Below are 25,485 nucleotides of genomic sequence, written 5' to 3'. Positions count from 1 at the left end.
TGCCCCTCTTCTTACAACGGCATCAGTGGCTGCTGATCCCTTCCACATTAGAAGTATAAGCACCTACAAATCGATTCAAATCGTCTTTTTTATTTTTTTTTTATTTAAATACAAATACAGCATATAAAATTACACGACGGGAAAAAACAGCACGTGTTTTAATTATTTACATACATTACACGGAGATAACAAAACCATCCCTGGGAGCCTGACGGTGTCGCACACCGAGGAGCCTGGTGCACAGCTGGGAAGCAGGCTCCACAATCCAGCACTTGTGTCTCTCACTTACTGTCCATCACAGGAAGCAGATGTATGCAAGACTTTCTCAAGTCACACTAAAGAATCAGACCGTTATTTTTGGAATATAAACTGGCTTAAATCAAAAAAATATTTTAATTAAGGATCCTGGATGTTGTTGTTCAAGAAACAGCAAATCTGGGCTGCCAAGCTTAGCAATCCAAGTGTGCTGAAGTACAACAGTCAATTCTGGCACAACAGCCAAACAATCTTCTTTGCTGCAGGCGCATGTGCTGCCTCACGTAAAGCTTGTGTAAGCTTCAGGAACATTGCACCATAAACACCCTTCTGCAACGCCACAAAACATCCACCAAGGCTAACTGCTGCAGTTGTAAATGAAGGAACAACCAACTGCACGCGGTAAGCACAAAGGATTCTTCAGCCTTCTTGTTCACTGAGCTGTGTGGAACTGCTTTGGTATGGCTGAAATCTGTCATCCCTTTCACTACAGGAAATTTAGCTGCTGGCACTGTCGCCTCCAACACTGATTTCTGTTTAAGCTTATCCTTCACTTTATTCCTTTGAGACCAGTTTCAAACTTCCACTGAAGGGTGTCTGACCTTTAAAATTATTATCTCATGAACTGACACTTCGACCAATGGTTTGGGGGAAAAAAAAAAAAGTTAAATCTTTTTTGCTCTGCAACGTCTTGGACAGTCATTTATTTGAATTTTAGTAAAGCTTTCCAATCTCAATTTTTTCTTCACCATCATTTTGCCATTTGCTCAATAAATTAAGTACTCACTTCACAGTGTCAAGAAACCTTTTATGGGTGCATTGCTGTATCACAGAGTTGCACAGAGTGTGCAACCAAGCAAGCCTGAAAGATCACTCTTACTTTCCCTGGAAATGATTTACCCACCACAACAGCCTCAAAAGTTTTCACTGAAAGCAAAACAAGTCTCCCTGAAGTATTATTCTCTTTTAAGAAGGTTCAGACCTAACCGAATCCAGTGAAAGAAAAATTTCTCGTGCTCCAGCTCCTCGATCCACTTTGGCAGCTCTATCCAAATTTAGGCACCATAGGCCACGGGACTAGCTACAGTATAATCTCATTTGCATTCTTCCTAAACTCCACTTACGCTCATGTTAATTATTTCAATGATAGTGCTCTCAACACACTGGCATAACTGAACATCAGGGTCCATACTCGCAAAATCCCTTGAACAGCTTTTGTAAGGTGAATCTTTACAAAGTCCTGACACTTCATTTGGTTTCTCTTTTAGTTGCTGGAGACCTGAAAAAATAAATAAAAATAAATATTAAAAAAAAAATCAAACATAAAAATAAATGAATACAGTTGTTATTTTACACCCACAACATAAACATATGCTATTAAATTGTCAATTTAAACCTGGTACATGAAACAGTGACAGTTGAATTCCACAGATTATTTCTACAGACACTACAAATTTTCTTTTTCATTTACCTATATCTGCCTCTTTGTTTCTTTTTATATACCCTCTTAATCTCTTAAACATAAATAGCATCAGAGAACACAGGATCACATGAATAGAACGTTTGTGTTAGACAGAAAAAAAGTCAAAATTACTTGCTAAAAATCAACCAAATGATTTAAACAGCTGTATAAGACATCAGATAGCTCATTTGACTTTGCATTTCCAATGGACTAGGAAGACTTATATGACCATTATGCCTCAGCTGAGAGACAAAAGCGTCCTATTGTTCCCAAAAGCCTTTGCTCACATTTTAACCTTGCACTATAACTGCAAATTCTATTGACAACACTTGCTTGCACAGATACATCTCACAATGATACAAATGGGGAAACAAAGCAAAAGGCTGGCAGTACAAAGCTTAATAAAAAGGGTGCTTTCAGCCCCTCCGGCTTCTAATTTCTCCAACACAATAAATCCACTGAACCCTATCCCTTCTGTATTTACAAATTAACTTTAGCACATTTCATATTGCATTTACTAAGCTTAAACTTTTGAAATATTAACATTATTTTCTCCCTAGGACCATGACGTTACCTTTGAAATATAAGCTGCTTTACTTACGTGTAATAATTGGGTCAAAGTCTCTTGTCTGTGTAGCAACATCAGAGGCACAAACTTGCCCAATCTGTATCAGCAGAGACATAATATCCTCATACAAAGGAGGGAAGGCTTGACAGAACGACACCAAACAAGGCAGGGTTGGCATAAAAAAGGTATAGCGTTTTGATTGGGTTAAAACTATAAAGGAAAAGGAAATGGGTAAGTAAAAAAGCAACTATTATCATAATCCAGTCAAGAATTGTTGTTACTTTTACAATCGTAATTAACACAGTGGCATTGTGGCAAAATTTTATTCAACCTAGACAAATCTAACTTCCACAACCAATGCATTAAGGAGTTGCTGGAATGCTTACCTGTGAGTAGGGTTCCCATCACATTGATAGCTAAACGAGCCACACTGAGAGATTTAGGTAGTGCATACTGGATGCACAAATACGAAAGTAACTGGATAGCAAATATCTGTTAAGTAGGTAAAAGGCAAAAGAAAAATAAGCAAGAAGTTATAAATTGTTTTGCAATTTCAATCCCAAGCTCTTCATGTAATTTAGGAGTTAGTAAATATTCCCCATCTTATAGTCAGAAAATAAGAGCAAGAGAAATCTTAAAAATAGTTACTGTGAAATTTTTATGCTGCCGTAGAAAAAATCAAAAAATCAGATGTTTAACATTAAACAAACAGGTTTTCAAAATCTAAACCTTTATGCAAGTTCCTCTAGCTATAAAGTACCAGATAAAATCTAAGAAGGCAAAACTTCTGCCAACTGTTATATAGGCAATATATACAAAAAAGTTGTTATTGAAAGTGCTTTTATGTTCTTGAAAGTAACATTGAAATGCATGACCATTTCCTAAGCAAGTGTACACACACATGTCAGCAGAGTCATCACAATCCCAGATTTGGTGGGAGGGCTTTTAATCTAAGGTAAAAGTGCTACCGATACTACCTTAATATACTGGGCAGGTTAGAACGAGACTTATTTTTAAGTGATCCTTTTATTTTCTCCCCCTAACCAATACTGCATCAGCATTAACTACTTCCAGTGACTCCCAAACGAGACGACTGCACAGTACCTGTTTTTCAAGTTCAGGCTGGGCAATGAGCTCAGGTATGAAATCCAGACAGATGTGCATTGATGGAATCCCCGCCACTGTCAGTGCCAGAAGTTCGCATGGATAACCCTGTGGGATTAAGGAAAGAAAACAGATATGCCCAAGGTGTTTTAAAAATTCTGCTTCAATTGAAGTTTTAAATTAGATCTGCATTATTGCTTTTTTTCAAAACAAATATAACTCGCTTTTGTTCAGAAAGACAAGCAACAGGCCTGTACCCCCAAGGCAACATGAAGTAGGCTGGGTGACACACCCAGGGTCTGAATCAGTTCTTTATCCACAGGACTCAACCTATTATTTGCATATAAATTCCTTTTCTGCTCCCCAAACTAAACCAAGCTGCATAGATTCTTTTTCTTTTGTGTCCTTGCCCCGTGTTCCAAACACCACTATAGGCCCCAACTTGCTTATTTCACAACTGCACTATTACAACTTTTCCAGTCACTTAATCAGTTCCAGGTCAAGGCAAATTAACTGCTTTTAAAGAAACTACCATCTGGCAATGAGAGATTTAACACATACCAAAAAACATATTTATATAAAAAATTTGCTAAGCTTCCCCCCCCCCTTCTTTTTTGTGAAGGCCTACAGCTGCTGTGGCAGGGGCATCCTTTCTCCTTCCACTCTAAAGAGATAAAGTGTGCCCTAGCAAAAAGGAAAGATAAGAAGAAGTTGATATTTGCAGCCAAATTACAGTTTTGAATAATGGGTATATTAATTTAAGAACATGGCCAGAAAAACACTAAACCACACAAGATGTGGAACAAGTAATTACAAGATGAGTACGCCAGTTTTCTTTGGCCTAGAATGGACACACTATTTCAGCATAAATAATGGCAAAGGCACAAACAAAGCATGTGTTTAATGATGAAGAACAGGCATAGTTTAGCTGCTCCTCTCTCAGCTACAACACCGAACAAAAGCACTGAAATTTGGTGGAAATGTGGGTACTACAAATTTGGGAAGATGGGAAAAAGAGGAGTGTGCTTTTGTAATTTGTAAGGAACACAACAATAGCATCCAGCATTCTTTGACCACTTCACTTGGCTCTCTCCTAACCAGAAGAAACATGAAAAGAACTAAAATAATGCAAACCAGACCTGGAAATGAACTAGTTTTACTATGTTGGGGTCGGCTATATACATTTGATGCAGCAGACAGCAGATCAGACACTGGACTTCTCGAAGATTGCACAGCAAGCTATCTTCTTCTTCCTCTAGTTCTGGACTCTTAGGACCTGAGGTACTCTGAACGCTCTTTAGCAAACTGTATGTATTACTGCCCTGAGTTTTCTCATCTTCTGTCGGTAAGCAGATCTCTAGAAGGATCTGCACAGCAGCGCTGTCCTGTGAAGAAAATAAGCAACAGAGCACACATAAAAAAAAGAAATAAGAAACAAAATACAAAGTAATGACAATTTAAGAAATTAAAGGCTGCCAAATGGCTAGAATTTCTGGCTATAGAACGTTTTTGTATCGGAAAAGAAATCCCACAACTCAGTTCCAGAATCATAAACCCTAGAGAACATTAACAAATTATCTGAACAAAAGCTTAAATCCACCAGATTATTGTAACCACAGGTCAGAACAATCTTTTCAAGGGAATCACGTACTGTTTCAAAATACATCTCCAACAGCCCCCTAAAGCATCCAGATCAGCCAAAAAACACTCATGACCATGCAATTCACATAATTTGGAGGGGACTATGCTACCCATTTAAGTATAAAACCTCCATTAACTCAAAAACCATCTTCTACGAGGGATTCTAGATGTGCCATTCTTCCAGACAAAGGTAAGAATAGAATGTCTGTGAAACAGGATTACCCAGGAACTCTCCAAAAATAGTCAACAATCTGAATGCAAGAATTAAAAATAATTAAAAAAAAAAAAAAGACAACCTTTTTATTTATTTTCCACTTCTGTATTTGTTTTGTAATTGTCTTTCTTCATGTCATTCAATATCCATTCCCCCCCCTTACCTGAGCAGCAAGCAATGCATTTTTTAATTCTTCCCTTGTAACTTCTGGGGCTTCTGGACCTATTGCATTATTTTGGGATGGCCTAATGTCCTGTTCAGCTGTTTCTTTTAGGTGAGCATTGAGGTAAGCTTTCGATGCAAGAAGATATCCATTCAACATATGCAAAGTTATATCCATCAGAGGAGGGCTCCTAATGTAGGAACACATACAATAAAGTCATTTCAGTAAGCAGAATAATAAGATAGTAACAATAAAAACAAACTTAAAAGAACTCCAAAAGGATTCACTCGATTGTACTCTGGTCCATACTAAAGCTGCTTTCTCCAACACAGCAAAACACTAAAGGGTACAAGCCTTTCTGCTGTCCTGCCACTCAGTCCTTCTTCTCTCATGCACGCATATGCATGCATACCCTCTACACAAACAAGAAGCTACTTCAGAGAATAACTTCTGACAAACAAAGGAAACTAGAAAAAATTCTGCTATATGTGAATTTAAACCAAAATAATGATCTGAATGATGGAGAAAATATAAGGCAGAGAAGCTCTAAACAACTGCTTCTACAATACCAACATGATGGTTTTCAAATCACATTGCATTATAAATCTCTCTGACAGTTTTAGAAGCTTGGGATTTTCAATTTGCAGCCAGGGCTGAATGGACATACATTTAAATATTTCTCCTACGGGTTGGCATTAAAGATGTCATCAATAGAAACTTGAAGTCTAGCAGAGTTGTAGCAAGCCTAATGAAAATTGGATTAACAGCTCAATTGCTAAAAGGCAGGGGGGCAGATGCATACCAACAAGAATATGAAGAACAAATCAAGATGATACTAGCCATTTATTATGAACAGAAGGGTATTAAAAAAAAACACAACAACAACAAAAGGGGCAAAAATAAACCACAACTGATAGAAGATGTGAAAAAGAATACAAAAAGGAAAAAAGCTAGGGGTTGAAGTACTTTTACAAGCTGGTCTGCTGCTATCAATTATGATCATTTCTACTACTAAAATTCTCAGCTTGTTCTTCTATATCAAAGCCACAGTGCAGCTTTACACATACTCCTCTGTCATCACTGACAGCTACAGGAAGTAATTTCTCTGCACTGCTAAAAGACTTAGTTGAAAAATGAAGCAAATCTACCTCTGTTACATACAACCAGCACCTGCTGGCAGAAACCACTACCCAAAAAGAAAATATTTACAGGTCCATGAAGGATGTCAAAAGACAACTGTGAAGTGGAAGGATGCTACAGTTACAACCACCACCACCACCATGTGGCAGCAGCCATTTTAAGCATGCTGCAACGTCTAGAACAAATTCACACACACAAATCTAAAATGGATGATCTATGTGCAAATCACAGTTTCCAAAATAGAACTACATGTAAGGCTGTTGAACAAGACACTCAGCTGGACAATATGACATGCTCAAACAGCGTGCACAGTTCACTCAATCCTCAGACCAACAAGCTTAATACAAGAATATGGTGCAGCAAAAGATGGATCTTAGAAGCTCGTAAGACTAGTTTGAAAATATTTCAAAGTAATGAACCTTTTTAGTTTTTTATGAGACACCTTTATGTACAGCACTCACTATGTATCAATATAAGTACTGCAGAGCATAAAAAGCTAAAAGAGATGCTTACCTATGAACTCTCTGATCACATCTTAGTACAATCAAAGGATCAATCATCAGATCATTCTGAGTGTATTTCTGTTGTCGGACTATTTTTACTGAAGGCTGCAGAGCATTAACAGTCATAACCCATAACCTAAAATGAGATTGTTTCAAAGTTGCTTTTTTTGTTTGTTTGTTTTTTTACTAGATAGTCCATAAGAAAAAAAAGGATTTGTTTCCTGCTGTTCGCAACAGCAAACTAAATGGTATTTTGAGCCTACCTTCTCGGCATCACAGTGTTAAGAACCATCCAAAGTTTATTGACTGTCTGAAGAATCCTCCGAGGGACTCCAGCATTCAGCAAGCAATTCATATTTGATGTCAATACTTCTGCATATGGGATCAATTCACCAGCAGAGAGAAGTGTTAAGTGCTCTAAAATCTGCATCAGCTGCGTATGATTTCCAGGCAGCATGGAAAATGCTATAAAACAAAGACAATGGTAAAACTGGACTTATGACATTTTTGCTGACTTCTTGACCTGAAGACTCCTAAGTTAACGAGCTTGCAGCAGAGTATTTTGTTTGATCATACTGCATTTGCATAAAGAAATTAAATGACTACGCACTTCCAAACCCACTATATTCCTTCCACCAGTTTGGAAAGAAAATTGCTTACTTCAAACAAAGCTTTTACCTTCCTGGAGCTGTTTAGGAGAATGATTCTTCGCAATGTTTGTAAGAAGCATCCTCCTCAGTAAGGCATCAGTGCCCGTGATCTGTTCCTCACAGATCCAGTCCTCCACGATGCAGAGGTGAGGGTAGTTAGTTGCAAGAAGGCGTAACAGTGCAGAATGCAAGCCTTTAAGGGCATTAAGAGAGTATACACTTCAGATTTAAATAGTTACATTAGTCACCTGAACACATTTGTGCCTACCATTTCAACAATAGATCTTAACTGAATCACTGCCAAAATGTTCAACGAGCTTGCATGTTTAGAGCCTGAAATTCTACCTCCAACAGAAAGGAAAAGTTCCATTTTGGAAAGGTGGGAGGACCCTACAGCAGCTTTTAAACTTAGCCTGAAACAATTATAAATTCTCAGGTAATTCCCACACTAACTACTCTAGAAAGAATTACCCTCCTCAAACTTTCACAGTTACTCTTTAAATATATCTATAATTTCACTAGTTACTATTGACACAGTTTGAATGAAACAAAAAGGCAAGCACACTTTGATACAACCAGCAGCAGAAGAGCTGGAAACAAGCTTAGCTTTCTTTCTTTATCGACATTAGACTTTGATGCACAGATATACCTCCCAGTTCCTGCTGCAGTCCTTGGGCCTGCCGGATGAGGTACTTGATTGGAATCTGATCCATTAACGCTGAAGAGTAAGACTTGGGTTTTCTTTGCATGGCAGCTACAAGGGAATGAGAAAAAATCCACACATAACAGTTACAGTGTGAAAAAAATATATTTCCCCAGCTGAATCGGTAAGGAAAATGTGAGGCATTAGCCTCTATATTATTCAATTAAAATAGAGAAAACCCCTAATAGCACACCTCATTCCTGGTAAAGCATTAAACTACGTCCTTTAGGAAACTATTTCTGTGAACATTTCCATTTAAAGACTTCCCTGTCATCTAGATTTTTCACATCTTCATACTATTTTTGATCAAGTCCAACAGATTTTGAGATCATACTCAAATCTGCACTATTTGTATTCAACATTAAAAAAAAATAGATATAAATATTATGTTTTCATTGAAATGAAACTCAGTCAGTAATGTACACAACGTTCTTTTAGAACTGGTAAAGCCACAATTTGAAAGATAGAAAGGGATCATTCAGCCTTGCCAACTATAAAATTATAAAATTGCCAGCCCAAAGAGATTTGCTTAGTTTGCTAACACATGAACAAATGAAGATCTGAAGTGATTAAGAAGTCTTAGCTATTTGTTGCTAGATTTATCACATGGTCAAAAATATTTATAAAAATACAGAAATACATTCATGTAAATGTAAATAACTTTTTGGCCAGCTTGGACCTTTTTCAATCTGGAAAACCAATTACTCAGCTAAGGATTTTTAGCAGACAGTTTATCTGCTTTATTTCTATGGTAATGCTGTATTTACTACAAGAATCTAAGCTTTTCATACTGTGCTTGAATCTGACAGCAACATAAATTTTTGGCTATTGTAAGAATCCCTCTAGTTGCATCAAATTTTTAGATTGTTATTTTTCAGAGATTCATTCACATATACCTAGTGTCTTCGTGTTTGCCAGAAGTGCTTCTTCGTATGACAGGACATAGTAGAGGACAAGCAATTGCGTTGTGATGCTGTAACGCTGAGTAAGACGAGTATTTTCTCCCTGTATAGAAAACCACAAACAAATGTCACATTGCATTCCTGATTCCTGAGAACAAAAATTTGTATTTACCTGCAAATATGAAAAAAGATAAAGTAATAAACCTTGTATAAAAATATCAAGCCATAGGAGGTCCAAGCTGAAAGTTGAAGATTTTTTTTTTCTTTTCTTAAAAGTTTCCAACATAAAAGGTATTTTTGATGTCTTGGTAGTCCCAGGATTCCAGCACAAGTTAATATTTACTACTCATTCAACATACATCCAGGCAACCCACACTTCTATCAAAAAGAAAATGTTTCTTTCAAAAACAGCTAGAGTTCTTTAATGACTTAGTATTTTTGATCTAAGAAGGCCAAATCAGTACAAAAATTATACAAATCCAAGATAAAAAATTCCTCTTTCTAATTCATTTTACTGCTAGGAAGAACCCATGATTTTTAAGAAGTGTTCTAATTTGTATTTTTAATACTGTGAGTTGATTACTTCCCAAAGAAATGGGTAAAAGGGGGACAAATATCAATTCTCCTGGAAATCTAGGTAGCACTAAAAAGACTCACTTATAAACATATGACCATCACTGTAGGGCAACAAGTGTGTAAGGACTAAAGACAAAAAATAAGACAACTTACAGAATCTGAAACAAGCATGTATACAATATACTAAACCACACATACATTGACATGAAAGTACATGAAAGAAACAAACAAATTGTTTACCCCAGTGAGTCCCTGGAAAACATTCAGTATCTCCTGTTCCGTGACAGGCTGATTTGTGGCTTCTGGGTTGGATTTTGATGCAGGAGTAAGAATAGAGTTAATGTAGACATCAATTAGAGGAAGCAGCTGAGGATGGAGTGGAGTGGTGGTTTCACAGAGCTGCCGATAGATCCAGTCCTAGAAAAAAACATGCCATGTTTAGTTTCAAAGCTGACAGGTAATTCTTTTGTTTGCAAGTACAGTCCTTTTTAACTAGTTACAAAAAATTGTATTTGAATGAGGTTTTGACTTTGGAAAGTATAATACCTGTTCTGAGTTGAATGTAGTCATAAACTGCATATCCAAAAAGAGCCTTCTCTGCTCTACACAGATCTACCAATAAAGCTTGTCCTGGCTGAAAACATTGCTCAGACTACGATTTTAGCACAGAAAGAGGACAGGGATAACCTTCTAATTATATATAACTTAACTATGTTCAGAATCCTGGATTACAGAGCTATATAACTAGGTATCCTAACTCAATACATGGACCATTCTTAGGTATCCTAACTTAATACATTGTCCCTTCTTAAATTGCATGGTAATAGACAGTAAGATTCATTAATAACTCTGTTCATATTGTAACTTTTTAGGCAATTCTACCAAAAAAATAAAGCCTGCAAAGCCTAGTCAACATCCAAAACAAAGAACAGAAATAAAATGAATATCATACCTTAATGGATACTTTGTGCTTGGTGAATGACCGGCTTCTTAAAAGCTGGTAAATGCAGTGAATAGGTAAAAAACCAATAATGTTGGCACTGAGATTGCCTGTAACTGGCACACGAACTGCATGGGCTGTGACAACCTAAAAGAAAGTTATAATTACCAAGAAAAATACCACAAAAAATATATATATCACTATATCACAACATATCTGCACGATGTGACAAAGTTACACAGCTGCATCCTTTCAGGCATTTATTTATTTTTGGTTGTTTGGTAGCTGAAGAATACTTTTACGTAGTTTAATACAGTATATGCAAAATTGTAGCAAATATACTACGTTTATAAACAATTTCCTGTTACTATATTTTTATGTAATTCTAGGCTATTTTTCTCCTTTGCTTTCCCATTATTTAAAAACAGCCTAATGTTCAAAACACATTAGATCACTGTACAAAAAGAAAAGGCCAAAGTTCTTCATTATAGGGATGGTGCAACTTCTTGTAGGTCAAACCAAAGCGATTAAAGGAAAGAAAAAAAAAGCAAAGGAAAAAAAAAAGGCTTAGACTTCAAATACCTGTTCAGTGAAAATCTCCTGTGTGAAGATTGTCTTCATTCTGCTCAGAGAGCTGGGCTTTATAACAATCTGAAACAAACAAACAAAACGTTAAGTTCTAGCTTTCTTATAAGTTCTGTAAATTTATTTTATTAACTATTAACTTTTTAAAATTTGTCTCTATTGTGGTACAAGGAAAAGATTCACATATCTAAACTTGACATGTAAAACAAACCCTATTTTCAAACATCACAAGTTCACGACTATATATTCCTCATCTTGCAATCTAACTAACTAGCTTAACAATTGGTTGAAGCAAGTCTCCCTTGATAACTTACAAAAGTGAATTAAGTATTACAGATAGATATTTCTTTAAACTGTTTAAAATAAAACCTTTGCAGATCAGTTTGGAAACAACATCAGTTCATCGTCTTTAAAAATAATTTCTTGTAAATAATGATTTCAACAAGTCAACTTTTTTGAAGGTACCTTTTATCATAACATTCCTCTGTACCAAGTGTTATGCACAGTGTGATGTGTTTCTAGAGGAACTAATTTAAGTTAGTTACTCATTTATTGGGTATATGTTTACTCAGGTACATTAGCAAAACCAAGGTTTTTTTTATTAAAATTAAAGTAAATACAAGAGTATAAATTCACAGTAAGAAAGTGAATTTTAACAGAGAAATGTGTGTGTTAGAAACAGCTTAGGACTTACCTTCATTCCCAAAGTGGAGCAGACCAAATCAATGATAGCGCTGAGCTGATTACTGTGGAAATACATGGCTACCAAGAGAAGCATTTCTCCAAAGGAAGCAGACACACCAGAAATACTACGATACCAAAGAGGAAGAGTTAATTCCCAACAAGACATAAGTAAATATGAGAATAATGGAAACACTAAAAACAAAAGAAGCCTGCTCTCACCTTTCAAAGTAAGCTTCTTCCTTTATCATCCAACTAAGCCACATTACCATGAGTTGCTCCTGTTCCGGTGTACTGCACAAAGAAATTACAGAAAAGATCCATTTCCCAGGAATTACAGTTAGTTTAACTAACAATTACTAGCAGGAAAAAAAAAAAAAAAAAAAAAAAAAAAAAGAGTATTTGAGGAATCTTATACCAGGATACTTTCTGACACTGTCTACTTAGCATCAAACAGCAGATAAGCACTGATATTTAGCATGAACTTCGAAGTCTGGGCAAGAGTCCAGCTGTCAGGCAATTTCCTGTCTTGAAAGCACACAGCAAAAAGCTACATCCATTAAATAACTATGTTGCTACTTTTTTGAATAAGGTCCCTAAAGAATTTAGTCATAAATATGTTCGGTGGAAAAGTAACCGGTAAGGCCTACTTTAGCCTTCAAAAACCATTCCAAACTAAGCTACTGCCAATACTCCCCTCAAAAGATTGGTTACCAGCACGTGGGTGAGCAGACCACAGTTTCAGACACTTACAGCAGCGTGAAATAAATCCCTTCAACTAATGTAGGGAGATTAGTATAAAGAATTAGGAGAGAAAAAAACTGCATCTCTGGAGGTCATTGCCTTAGCTGTATTAGAACAGTAATATCTTTACAAAACTCCTCCTTTATTGTGGTACCTGACAAGAGTGGAGAAGGCCAGAAGCATACAAAAGGAAAGAGAAACGAAGCGAACACCAGCTGGAGTTGCAGGAGGCCGGCTGGTCATCAGCTGCAGGAGCTGCTCAGCTTCTTCATCAGTTGGTCTGAAGGGGGAGGAGAAAACACTGATCATTTAACAGGGATTTCCAACCTCATCAGAATGGTTAAAGATTAAAGTTTCTCTATTATTTAATCTGTTTATCAAGTTACTATCAATATACGAATATCTAGATTAACGGGCACTTCTCTTTGAACTGAAGAATCCCAATAAAAATCGCTGCTAAGAGATAACAGTGAGAAAACTTCCCCAGGCCATAAGCATGCCTATTGGTACAACAGACTTAAAACCAAAACTAATGTTGTATGAAGATGCTACATTAGCGCTCTCTAAAACGTAAAACCAGAGAAAAAGAAATTCAAAGTTCATACAAAGTACATTGCTAGACTATTCAGCTGTTCTACACCCTTAGGCCCAGACTTACTTTAATGAAATCTGTAACACTGGTTTTGCTGCATTAATCAGAGGAACACACTTCATGCATTAATATTATTTTAAGTTAAAAAAAAAATTGATAGACAGTGAGTAAAAACATATTAAAGAGCATTAAAACATTCATTACTTCAGCCCAGCTATTCCCATTAAAGCACAATAGAGACGTAACAATGCGCTGGCTTTCACAACATGCTCTTCCTTCAGTCCCGAATACACGGACACATTTGGCTCCATATCAACATCTGCTTCTTCAACAATGTGTGTGCTGCGAACCGTGGGAAGGATTCCCATGAGCTCCAGGAGCAGCTGCCTTCTCATTTGCCAAAGCACAGAACTGATATTATCTCTTTTTCTCTGTGTAAGAGGTTAAAAGAGGAGAACAACAATATAAAATTAATCTTATCAGACACTACATTATAGAAGAGCTTCCGTAATTCAAGAAAAAAAAAAAAGAGAGAGAATGGGAAGGACTGAGGTTTTGTTTATTTGTTTGTTTTAAAGAAAATTTTCTTTACCGGGGAACATGCAACACATTTATGTCTCACCTGTTGGCCATTTCGGATAAATGTTCCAAACCAAGTTCGAACCTTTGCGTTTGTTCCAAGTAGCAAACCACTCACAAAGCACACCAGGTCACTCACTCCATCGTCCGAAGATTCATTTTTGGTGTGATCCAGGGTCAAAGCTACACCAAGACCTGGTAGATGGCACTCCTCTACCTAGATAAAATGTCCAGGCTCAATTATCTTTTTAACATTCCACTAAGATGACAAATATTATTCATGTCTTGTCTCATGACAGATGAGTTACAGGCTTACCACCATGCCTCGGACCCTGAGAGCTTGGGAAGGGTTCATTTTACACAGGTGACGGAGTGCTTCTGTTCTACGACGGCCTCCAACACTTTCCTCATCCTGCCGTTCACCATTCTTAATCAAGCCTCTACAGACTAAATATCCAACAGGAGGCGTTAGTAAATCTGACCTTTCCAACAGAAAGTCACATATCCATAAACACAAAGCCAAGCCATTTTGTTCGGCTCACTATGATTTACTAACGCAGCTACTCCAAGAACTGGTGATTAACACTGAGTAGGACAAACAAGGAAATGGTCTTCCCCCTCTGAGAAATTACAGCATCTTTGTAGATTTACACATCATCCATTTATTATTTATACTTCATCTAATACAACCTGTGCATCTGGCAGCCCTAGAGACTGAAATCTTACTGCAGGGTACAGGATACTAAATGGGCAATGTCAATACAAATCTTTCACATCATAATATGGCTCAATCTGAAGGACAGGTACTATTAGCAAAGCTAAACCAGGTTCATCATCCCAGTCATTCACTGCCTTTAAAAAGGTGACCAACACAACAGATGAGAAGCTGCAACATGCACACAGCGAGTCTAAAGTCAGGCTGCAAAAAGGGGAGTGAACGTGATGAGAAGGGGAGACCTATCAGCATCTCTAAGCATAAATGCATTCAATTACATTTCATAAGCTAAGCACTCATCAGTTCAAATACTCACAATATATGGTTTAGCCTAGAATGAACTTCATTGCTAGAAACTATTTCAAATCTTTATTTTTAAGCTGGACAAGAAGAAACTAACTCACCCTCATTAAAGCTATCAGGAACATTGGCCACCAGGAGGCAGAGGAACCAGGCTCCATTTTTGACATGCAACAGAGCCTCTGCTACATCAACTATGGGCAACAGTGACGGCAACTCTGGATAAAAAATTTTAGAAGTTACAGAGTTTCACTATGAAACAAATAAAAACTTGTATTTAATATGCTGTTAAGTAACATATCAAACCAATGAACGAAAAAAAAAATCTACCTGTGGATTATCCCTCTTTCAAAAAGCTATACAGCTGAGATTAACCTTAAATCAGTCATGACAGGTCAAAAAGTTTTGTTTTCTTTTAAGTTTGTATTGCTTTTGAATTCATAACTTCTTACAACATTAATACAAATGGAATATATTTGTAGTTTTTATATCTATATATATACCTGCTTGCAAAATACAGAGAACATCTGCTGCCTCTTCCAGATAGACAGGACTCTCAAAGAGCTCCGAAGACTTGAGAAAAAATTCTCCATTTGATTCTGACACCTGCAAGGCATTATTTATCATCACTGAACAAGTTTTAGGAAACAATTTGTCTGATCAGACGTCCCTAGATTGAAATTCAATAGATTTGATCTATTAAAACTGCCAAAAACATATAGCTAGAAATATCGCATAGTCAAGGAAATGTTTAGAGTAATAAATATTTACTAACAGAAGTACATCAATATAAGTAGCGTTATTGTTTCTTTCTAGAAGAAAAACAGCTAAGAATTCTAAAAATACATTAAGTTCACACAAGGAAAATAAAATACAGAAGAAAAAAATACGAGAAATAGGGTAGCTAACATACTGCAATAAGAGTAAGAACACAATTTCATTTTCAAATATAGTTTCTGCACTGATGCATCACAAAATCGCGTTATATTTGAGTAAAGCACTTTATGAGATACACTGAACAAATATTACATTAGAAAAGATTACCCTTATTTGTTCTGAGGAAGAAAGACTTCCTCTAGGACGTTGGGTTCATAAGGAGTTTACTCACAAGCCACCGTTCGATAAAATGGAAACTGTAAGCCTTGGAGCACCAGGTAAGATCTGGAGAAGTGTACTCACAACAGCAGTAGCAGTGGTAACATAACGGGGCAGTACATCAACTTATTAAGAACAAAGCCTTCTGGCTTCTTTGTCTTGCTAATATAAAATTCACAATTACCCAGAAAGGAAGAAATTTACCTTATTCATAATTGCCAGTAATTCGCTGAGTACGAGCCGGAGCCGGCGAGGCGAATCGCTATGCTCAAACTCCAGCGTCAGGCCGTGCTGCAGCTGCGACACCAAGATGCTTTCTCCACTGCCTCCTCCAAGCTTGTGCCTACCAGATGATTAAAACACAACAGTTATCACATCTTTTGTATGCACTGGCAGCTTTTCAGGTCAAAGACAATAATTCCGCAAGAATTTCTTCTGTCACACTAAAGGTTGAGCATTAGACAACCTATTTAGGCGGATTAACGTGGTGTATTCAGAAAATACCAGCAGAATGACCAGGGTCTGTGCTCCCCACAGCCCAGCCAAAAGCCCAGGCAGCTCCTCGGCCCCTCAGCGCGTACCGACCGCCCCCAAAAGCCCCGAATATATCGAGTAAAGCCGCAGGGAGGCCGCCGGCAGCCACCCGGGGAGTTACCGGAGCTGCTGCTCTTTGCTGGCGTCCTGCTCCAGGGCGTGAAAGTCGACGGAGAGCAGGGCCACGATGGAGTTGACCGCCTCGACGCCCGAGAGGAGCCGCAGGATGAGCTTTTTGTCCTGCGCCCAGCTCTGGCTCTGGTCCGCGGGGGCGCACAGGGCCATACGCACCAGGCAGGGCAGCAGCAGCCGCAGCTCGGGGTCGCTCAGGGCGGCCAAGCGCACCACGTCCACCTTCTGCATGGCCTCGAAGGCGTAGGGGCTGACGAACTGCAGCCCCGAGCACTCGGCCATGGCGGCGGCCGGCCCCGGGTCCCCTCAGCCGGGCGCTGCCAACGGCGCGAAGCGATCGCGTCACGGCCCTGAGGGGAGCGGCGGCGGCGGGCGGGAGGCCTCGGCCCGCCCCTTCCTCTCCCTCCCTGCTCCCCGAGAGGAAATAAGGAAACACCGCAATCAAGGCTTCATGAATAATTTATTCCATTTGATTTTTTTTGTTATTTTTTTTTAAAAAGTATAAACCTTTTTTTTTTTTTTTTCTCATTTCCTCAATCACAATTTGTACAACTCAGTGTTTATGGCATTCGGCAGCAATAGTGTTTGTTCCTTAATCACTTTTTGTTATGTCATGATAAATACGGCGGCTTGGACCATTAAGTGTCACGGCTGTGAGAGAACGTAAAATAAAAAAAAAAAAAAAGAATAAAAAAAATAAAAGTAGAAGACAACCCTCCCCTTGGCGCACCCCGCGTGTGGTGAGGGGGCGGTGAAGGTGACATGGCTCCCAGGTGGGCACCCGGCCCTCACGTCCAGTTCGCTCCGAAAAACCTCAACGCTGGAGCACAACAGCCCGAAACAGTGACCCTGAGGAGTGTGGCAGGTCCCAAATCCAGTTCTACTGTAAATTAAGCTCTACACCACTGAAAATGGAAAGTACACCCACAAACAATAACGACAACGAGAATAATAATTAAAAAAAAAAAAAAAAGTATAAGTATGAAGCATAGTCCTGGGTCCTTTAATTAGTTTTAAAAAAGGAAAAAAAAACCTTCCCAGCTGGAGGTCGTTGAGACAGTAATGTCAGACCACGTCACCTAATTGAGAAAAATTCTCAAAAGAAACCCAGATCAAAACATTGTTTATGCAGCATTACTATTGAAAGACTGATATGCTGTGCCATACTGTTGTGCAGCAAATTATATGGTGCAATAGCATTTTAAAAACATTTTACTCTTTCTGAAAGCTTTAAAATAATGCAACATAATATTTTGATATTACAGTATTAACAAATAGTGCTTGATTAAAGACATCTGCAAGTCTTCATAGACACATGAAGTTAAAATTACCATTGGAGGTAAATATAGAAATACAATAATCTGCGCCATACTGACAGCTAAGTAAGAACATAGCTGAGGATTGAAATATAAATTCATTTTTAATTATTTCAAGAAATGTTAGAAAGATCTAAGTGTTAGAGCTACTTTAAAATGTAAGGGTTGTTTGCAAGTACAGTGGTGGTCTGCTGCTCTAGCACAGTGCTCTCAAATTAATTCAAGTAGTAGCAAGCCAAAGGTGACTAAATGGCTTAAGTACAATATAGCTACATTGAAATACATAATTTTAATTGGAAAACAAAAAAATTAACTTTGTGGACACACAAAATGGAGTTACATTTCCACAGCTACTTAACAGAGCACTGCCAGGAACAGCATTTTCTTGCAAGACCACTTTGAGAAGCCAGAGCTGAAGCTTTCAAATCTTTAAGATTGTACTTGCTAAAACACCCAAGTTATTGGCTTGTGGCAATTTTACTTATAAATCAGCAATTATGTGCACTTAAAATAGTTAAATGAAAGTAACTAACAAAAATGTATGCCCAATGTAGTAGTTGGTTCCACGGTGCTGGCAATTTTGATATGCACATTGCCAGCTGTAACTATCATTTCAGAAACGGCCCTCCTAATATTTTTTAGTGGTTGCAATATTTTAATTTACTTATAATTTACTTTAACTGTAGGGAAAGAGATAGGGGGAAAGGGAACAGGGGTGACCGCACATGGGAAACTGACAGCTTTCACAGTTGGAAAGTTTCACAGGGAAGGCTGTGGTCCAGATAACAGAACACAGTTATATCAACGTTCAGGCAGCTGATTCACTTACCTTTGTGAACACAAAAAAAAGCCACACCAAAACCCAGCCCTTGGAACTTGGCTAACTGAGCCAGGGTTAAAAATGACCACTTAAGCAACAAAACTTCCAAAAAAAATCTAGGACATATGCTTAGAAAACTCCAGTTTTAGAGCACTTTTGCACTCCAAAAATCTCAGCCAAATGAGGAAAAAAACCACCTTCAGCAAGATAAAAAACGTGCTGCTTAATCTATGGTGCATTGTCATTATCAGGATAAAATAATGGTCAGACCCAGTTATTAACTCTATTTATCAAAATATGCTCACTGCTGATTGCACTCATGTTATTTTGAAGAAATGACTGAAAATTTTCATCACCAATTGTACAACTTCTTTATACAAAAACAAAAAGGTTGCTAATATTGTATATACAAGATTCAAGGAGACTGTTCATAAGAAAAATTCTCAGGCAGGTATTTTGCATTTACAAAACCATAGTTTTCATTAACATAGTACATTTTGTAAATGCGAGTGATTTCTTCCTTGTAGAGGATTAACAGTGGGTGCACAAATGGATCTTAAAAACTTGCTCCTTTAAAGGTTTAAACCAGCCAGACGGACAGCATTAAGACCCAGGACACGGGTTATCATAACGAGCTCATGTGAGCACTGCAGGAGTTAAGTTTTTAATCTGGCAGTCGGAAGATGAGGAACCAAGGAAAAGCATATGCAGTTGCTCTTCAGCACCCGTAGGGGCTATTTTAGAGCAGCATCAGACATTTGGCATGTGCTAGGAGAAAGGAAGGAAGCTACTGAGGAAAAAATGGTGACTTAATAGGAGGAGAGGTTTATCAAAGCCTTGTGATTTGTCAGTCCCTTCCTTAGGGAGGGCTAAGCCTCCTTGGCACATGCCCCAGTCTGAAAAGGGGGTACGGGGAAGGCCATATACACTGATACCTGGTACCTTCACCACAGTGCCAAAAATACATGAAAGTGTTCAGGGTTTTGTGTTTGGTTGTTGTTTTGTGTTTTTTTTTTTTTTCCTTTTTTTTGTTTTGTTTTTTTTTGTGTGTTTTTTCATTTTTTATTTTTACTAGTGGAATAAAATCTGAATACCAGAATTCACTGAGAATCTATATACACCACATTTTAGTTAAACACACACCAATCTTAAAGTCAAGATTGACTATTTTTGCATTTGTAAAATGGCTAGAGCTGGGCTAAATTTCAGCCTTACAGGAGACTTTGGGTAAAAAGATTTTTCTGTGTGTTCTGCTTCAAATTTGGTGTTTTATCACACATGTGAAAGAAACTAATGCAGTCGCCACAGTGCCAAGAATATCTAGGTAACAACAATGCACAATAGATATTCTTGTAATAATAAAACTTGTACACTGGAAACAGATCTGAGAATCTAGCCACAGCCCTGAACCATAACACAAACTTCAATTGAAGAGTTTATTCATTTTATTCTCACTACAAGTTAAACCACCTACAATATCACTTATATATTGCCATTGTTACTCTGTAAAGGTGTGATATAAAATGCTGTAAGACCCGGTACCTTTTCAATTTATATAAACACAGTGAACTTCATTACTGTACATGTACTCTGCAACTACAGCTTAGCTGTAAATCCCCCACACACAATGGTATGGACATTAACCCCTCTATCCCCATTAAACTGTACATCAAGACAATACAAATTTACTGTCCCCACCCCACCCCCTTACAAAAAAATAATACTCTAAAAGCAACCTACTGCAACTTTTAATTAAGACGATTACATATATTTTAGACCAATTGCTTTAAAGCAAGAAGGCAGTATAAACCTTCTAGGAAAATTTTTATAAAAGAGGTTAAGAAATATAAGACAATTTATACATTTAAAAACTTACAATAAATAAGAGATGCAGGCATTTTTGAATACTAGGTACTATAATCCAATACAAGAACATCTTGATGTTCTGAAGCCATAGGTTGAAACTTATTGTTCCTCATGTTTCTTCTCATCTCCATGCTTTTAATATTCATTAACCATGACTGGGTACTATGGCTCATTACTCTTCACAAATACTGTGACTGGGGAAAAATGGTTAATTCTGCTACTAAAAATGTTATAATACACTTTCTGATCATCATTCTAAAGCGTCCCCCATAGTCAGTGACTCAAAGACAGCAGGGTAAGTAGGTACCCCTCTCACAAGTCAAAACAATATTTGCTGGAAGTAACAAGATTCATACCCCACCACAAACAACTTGCACTGAGAAGAATTATAACTTAGTCCTGCAGTGAAATATCCCTTTTCCTCATTTTTGTCTTGCAAAATTCAGATGAAGATCACAGCATATTCATGATAAAGTTATACAACTGATTCAGCACCACAAAATGAATTGGGAGACATGACCGTCTGTCCTGGGTTGCAGGATCACAGGTTAGCCAGGAGAGTGCATTGTACTGTTCCAGAACAAACCTGAAAAGCAAAACAAGCTTCCATTAAGCCAACAGATTTTTCTCACCAGTATTTTACAGTCCTAATATGCTAATTTGTTTGGTATTAGGCACGTATGCTTCCCAACGTGCTGAAATAACGTGCTTTCAGAATTATTACAAGCACAATCAATTATTATAATTCAGAATTATTACAAGCACATCAAAGCAGAAGATTATTTCAGTAGAAAACAGTCATTTTAATTGTTGATGCTCCTTAACGTAGAGGTTCATGTATTAAAAACACAAAGGAACCTTTTTTCAGTGTCCTATGTTTACATGACTATCTACACTCTTGTACTTCAGCATTTCAGTATTCCCACGACCCATGCAAAATTCTGGTTTAAGTATAACCATCTTCCACTCATTTATACACTGTTTTCTGGTTTTGATGAATTCAATATTTTTCAAATATTTTCAGCTGTAATCAACTTGAATTAAAGAAGGGCTTAGTGATCTTTGTATTTAACTGCACTGTCCTGTGATAAAGCCATCTTTTAATCACTCAAAGCACAGCAGTTTATTGTGTTTGTGACGTACTGAGGACATCAGCAAAGAAATAACAGCAAGAAAAACAAATATGTAGATCTATTGCAGCAATATTAAAGATGAAATGCACAATATTTTTGCAAGTGATCAATCATAAATACCTGAGCACATCAGAAGTTTGATTAGAATCAAGTGGATGGGAGTGTTTACTGTGGAGTAGCTCGTCTGATTGCACTGAAGGCACATGGAGGTGCAAAGAGGCCTAAGAAAGGAAGAAAGATGTTAGCAGTTAGCATCTGATTAAACTACTACTTTCTTCCCTTTGTACCACCGACCCCCATCTTGCAGGAAGTAATTACATTACTTCCCTCCACCACCAGTCCCCCAAAGGGATCAAACATTGATCAGAAGTCTGTCTAGAAACAGAACAGGACACCTATCCTTACAAAATACTTTAGCACAGAGCCAGTAAGAAAAAGGTGTCAGGATACTCTGAAGAAACCATCAGAAAAGCAGAATCCTTCAGACTATTTGCTACCTTCCATTAATCATTTTTCTTCCTTTTCAAAAAGCAAACATAAAAAGCTAAAGCTCAAGAACTCGAAACCCAACCCCTCTTGAAACAAAACCAGACATATTCCAGAAGCTGTGCACTGACTCTTTAAACATAACAGTTCTCCCAATTCAGATCCCTGCACGTTGCACAGTAGTGTGTGAGAGACTGTCCACAAAGATGGCTGTACAGCCTGACGAGCTTACCGTACCTTAAGAAACAAGGGACACTGATTTTGTGCTTGAGGACATGCTGACCAAAACCAGTCAGGCAATGGACCTGCTTTGGCAGTTGACACAAAATAACCAAGGGCCAATGGCTGTTGCAGTATATTTGTTACTTCATCATGAGATTCCGTTGAAAGCAATCGATCTGTACCTTGACCCTACAAAACAAGCAATAGTTTAATATTAGAGAGCACAAAACAGAAGTTATCTGTCACTTTCAAATCACAAAGCATTTTGAAACATCCAGGCCATTACACAAATTTTGCAGACACTCCACTAGGCAGTTAATTCAAAACATTTCCTAGGAACCTTCCATTCTACAGAGGACCATGAGCAGATGCAGGAAAACAAATGAACAGAAACCACATGCAGTCATATACTCTTACCTTGCCCATATCACCTCCATGGGGGTAGTGGGACCCTGGAGAATGTACAGGGGATCCAGTAGGGGATGCAGGAAGTATATTTATAATATCAGGATCAAGATCATCTCCAGTGTCTAACAAGTCAAAGATCCCCATTCCATCTGCTCCATCTTGAAAAAGAACAAGAACAGTCAATTTCTGCAATTTCCCTACCTATGGGATATGACAACACATTCTGAAATCAAGTGATTTTCCACATAAATCCTGCAGTTCAGTAGAATAAACAGTCTTATTATAGGGGGAGTGATGAGAGAGCTTTGGTTTGTTTTTAAAATAAGAGTAAATCCAATCTACTAACCGTTGTTTGTGTTGAAGGCCAGATCCAAGTTTTCAGTGGTATAAGTTGACGATGCTACTTGCACAGAAGCAGATGTGGGAAACACAAGTATGTGAGTGCATGACGTGTCCTGTGGGGTATTCAGCTGAGATGTCTGCATATTTAAAGTGGTGCTGCGTCCAAATACAGAGCCAGTCGATACAGAATCTTTGGAAGACAAGTCAAGCATTTCCTTAGTTTTGCAAGAATTAACTATGAGTTCCCTCTCCAAAACATAGTTTCTCAAATACCTGGCATTATGATGAAGGACCCCTGTGGTTCCATTGCTACCAAACAAGCACTGAGAATGCTGGGAGAGTCTGCAGCAGAGATGCCACACATTCTGCACATGTCTTTTAGTCTCTTACTGAGGGACTGAAGATTTCGGCGACTCAGCAAACAACTCCAATCTGATGATAAAAAGGACACAAGTCTATCTACAAGAACAGCGCTCACTGCAGAATACATATTCTACATAAAACACTGTGTGGTATAAAGTTCACACGTGTTAGGTGTACAAAGGAACTCTAAAGTTATATAGGTTTTCTTCCAGAAGCAGGGACAGACACTGTATTATTAAAGATTAAAGCTCCAAATAGAGTTTTAGACTCTAAAATGCTAACATTACCTTTTAATTCCCCATGTCCTATTCTTCCTAAACGTCCTATTACAACTCTCCAAGGCAAAGAGCTCATCTGCACAAGTCCTAAGCACCATTCCCAGAGTTTCTGAAGACCAAGCCTGCGGGCAGAGCCCTTTTTCCTGCGAGCTCTAGAATTTAAAAAAAGATAAAATCAGAACCCATTGACAAGAAGTTTCTCTAGCTGCCTTTGGGACTTGCTTGTAGTAACCTGAACATTAGCAAGAAACAATAATGTTAATATTGTAGTACATTAACTGCTACTTCAAATTCAAAAAAGGAGGCTGGTTTGTTTTTAATTAATCACATTCTAACACTGACATCAAGAAACCAGAAGGGGGATGTAGCAGGAAAAAACATACAACAGCTCTCAGTAATCTAAATTGCATTCTAGAAATTTTAACAATATACACATAATACTGAAATTATCTGTTTGTTTTAATTTTACTATATGGTGAGTCTACGTAAGTCAGAATTACTCTTACATTATCATAAATAAAATAATTCTGGGGGAAATAAAGAAAATACACATGCTAAAAATTAAGAACTCATTCTTACCTGTTTGGTACATCAATATTAATTATGCAAGTCTCTAACTGTTCTCCATAGAGATCTGTACAGGATGCAAGAAGCCATCTTTGATCGTGAGACAAACAGTAGCCTACAAAAAGTACGTTATACTTCTGGCCAGCTTCTCCAAAAGTTTCTCCTAGTTCTGTTTGCTTGTCTTTTACAGGAGCCAATATAAAAGGAGGGGTGTAGAGTCGAATACACTCAGGTCTCTATAAAGATGACAGAACAGAAAATGAACTTTCAAGAAACAATTATTCTTAACTCTGGTTAGTTAATGTGAAAGACACTGCTGATAAAATAAACATTTTTCCCTTTGATTCACATATTTACAGAATCACATTAGTCTTGAGAATACTCACATCAGGGCTCTTAAGAGCAGTTTCCATGGCTAAACCTGGACCAAAGCCAGTTAACGTTTTCACATTGGTGGAAGTTGGAAGAGGTCTCCGACACTGAGTAAATGCTGAAAATGCCAAAGATTTTAAATGCTGAGTATAAATCTGCCGGTCTTCGTGTTTCACGGGCTGCAGAAGGTACTGACATGGGACAATCTAGAACAAAATACACAGGAAAATAAAGTTACTGTTTCATCATTACTTTTTTTGAGATAGTATTTGGGTATGTTGCTTTCAGCATGTCAGTTTACAATCATTTCTCTGGTTCTCTGATATTTTCTGCTACTCCTTCCAAAGCTATATGGGACTTCAAGTAATTATGCTCATCGATCTTTTCTTCAGAAAAGAAAAGAATTTGGTTAGCAGATAACCTTAGTGAGTCCTCCAGTAAGATGCCCTCTGATTACTACTTTTGCTGCTGATAGTGTTACAGTTGGATACTTATCACAAAGAAGCCCTAGTCTAAAGCCCAGCAGGGTTACGC

The 25,485-nt window shown here is 37.7% G+C and overlaps 2 protein-coding genes across 3 annotated transcripts in view; both read right to left on the bottom strand.

The window, feature by feature from the left end:
- Positions 1–70: 70 nt before the first annotated feature.
- INTS2 (integrator complex subunit 2) lies at positions 71–17,135 on the bottom strand. The gene is made up of 24 exons (XM_084493571.1): positions 16,768–17,135; positions 16,317–16,455; positions 15,521–15,623; positions 15,122–15,235; positions 14,319–14,449; positions 14,046–14,219; positions 13,628–13,854; positions 12,986–13,111; positions 12,310–12,381; positions 12,101–12,215; positions 11,404–11,472; positions 10,834–10,968; positions 10,122–10,298; positions 9,300–9,408; positions 8,350–8,454; positions 7,729–7,893; positions 7,314–7,515; positions 7,061–7,186; positions 5,408–5,597; positions 4,529–4,774; positions 3,390–3,497; positions 2,672–2,777; positions 2,319–2,495; positions 71–1,534 (listed from the first exon to the last, which is right to left on the bottom strand). The coding sequence occupies exons 1-24, from the start codon at positions 17,058–17,060 to the stop codon at positions 1,365–1,367; spliced, it is 3,579 nt and encodes a 1,192-aa protein (XP_084349697.1). The 5' UTR covers positions 17,061–17,135; the 3' UTR covers positions 71–1,364.
- A 625-nt stretch (positions 17,136–17,760) lies between these two features.
- Positions 17,761–25,485, bottom strand: part of MED13 (mediator complex subunit 13) — a 56,589-nt gene continuing 48,864 nt past the window's right edge. For both annotated transcript variants that reach the window (XM_084493569.1, XM_084493570.1), the window contains 9 exons: positions 24,966–25,157; positions 24,592–24,815; positions 24,022–24,164; positions 23,645–23,803; positions 23,376–23,561; positions 23,039–23,187; positions 22,637–22,810; positions 22,034–22,134; positions 17,761–21,366 (listed from right to left, as the gene is read on the bottom strand). In XM_084493569.1, coding sequence (XP_084349695.1) covers positions 21,234–21,366; positions 22,034–22,134; positions 22,637–22,810; positions 23,039–23,187; positions 23,376–23,561; positions 23,645–23,803; positions 24,022–24,164; positions 24,592–24,815; positions 24,966–25,157 — 1,461 coding nt within the window. In that variant the 3' untranslated portion in view covers positions 17,761–21,233. The remainder of the gene's footprint in view (positions 21,367–22,033; positions 22,135–22,636; positions 22,811–23,038; positions 23,188–23,375; positions 23,562–23,644; positions 23,804–24,021; positions 24,165–24,591; positions 24,816–24,965; positions 25,158–25,485) is intronic.

Source organism: Aythya ferina, assembly GCF_964211825.1.
Source record: "Aythya ferina genome assembly, chromosome: 19".
NCBI classification, from domain to species: Eukaryota; Metazoa; Chordata; class Aves; order Anseriformes; family Anatidae; genus Aythya; species Aythya ferina.
This window is presented reverse-complemented; position numbering and strand designations above follow the sequence as displayed.

Excerpts from the sequence above, each read along its gene's own strand:
- INTS2 (XM_084493571.1), bottom strand. The coding sequence starts at position 17,060 with ATGGCCGAGTGCTCGGGGCTGCAGTTCGTCAGCCCCTACGCCTTCGAG. Across the intron at positions 10,299-10,833 it reads AGCACAAAGTATCCATTAAG|GACTGGATCTATCGGCAGCT; the intron begins GTATGATATTCA and ends GTTTTTTTCTAG. Across the intron at positions 9,409-10,121 it reads TTTTCCAGGGACTCACTGGG|GGAGAAAATACTCGTCTTAC; the intron begins GTAAACAATTTG and ends TTTTCTATACAG.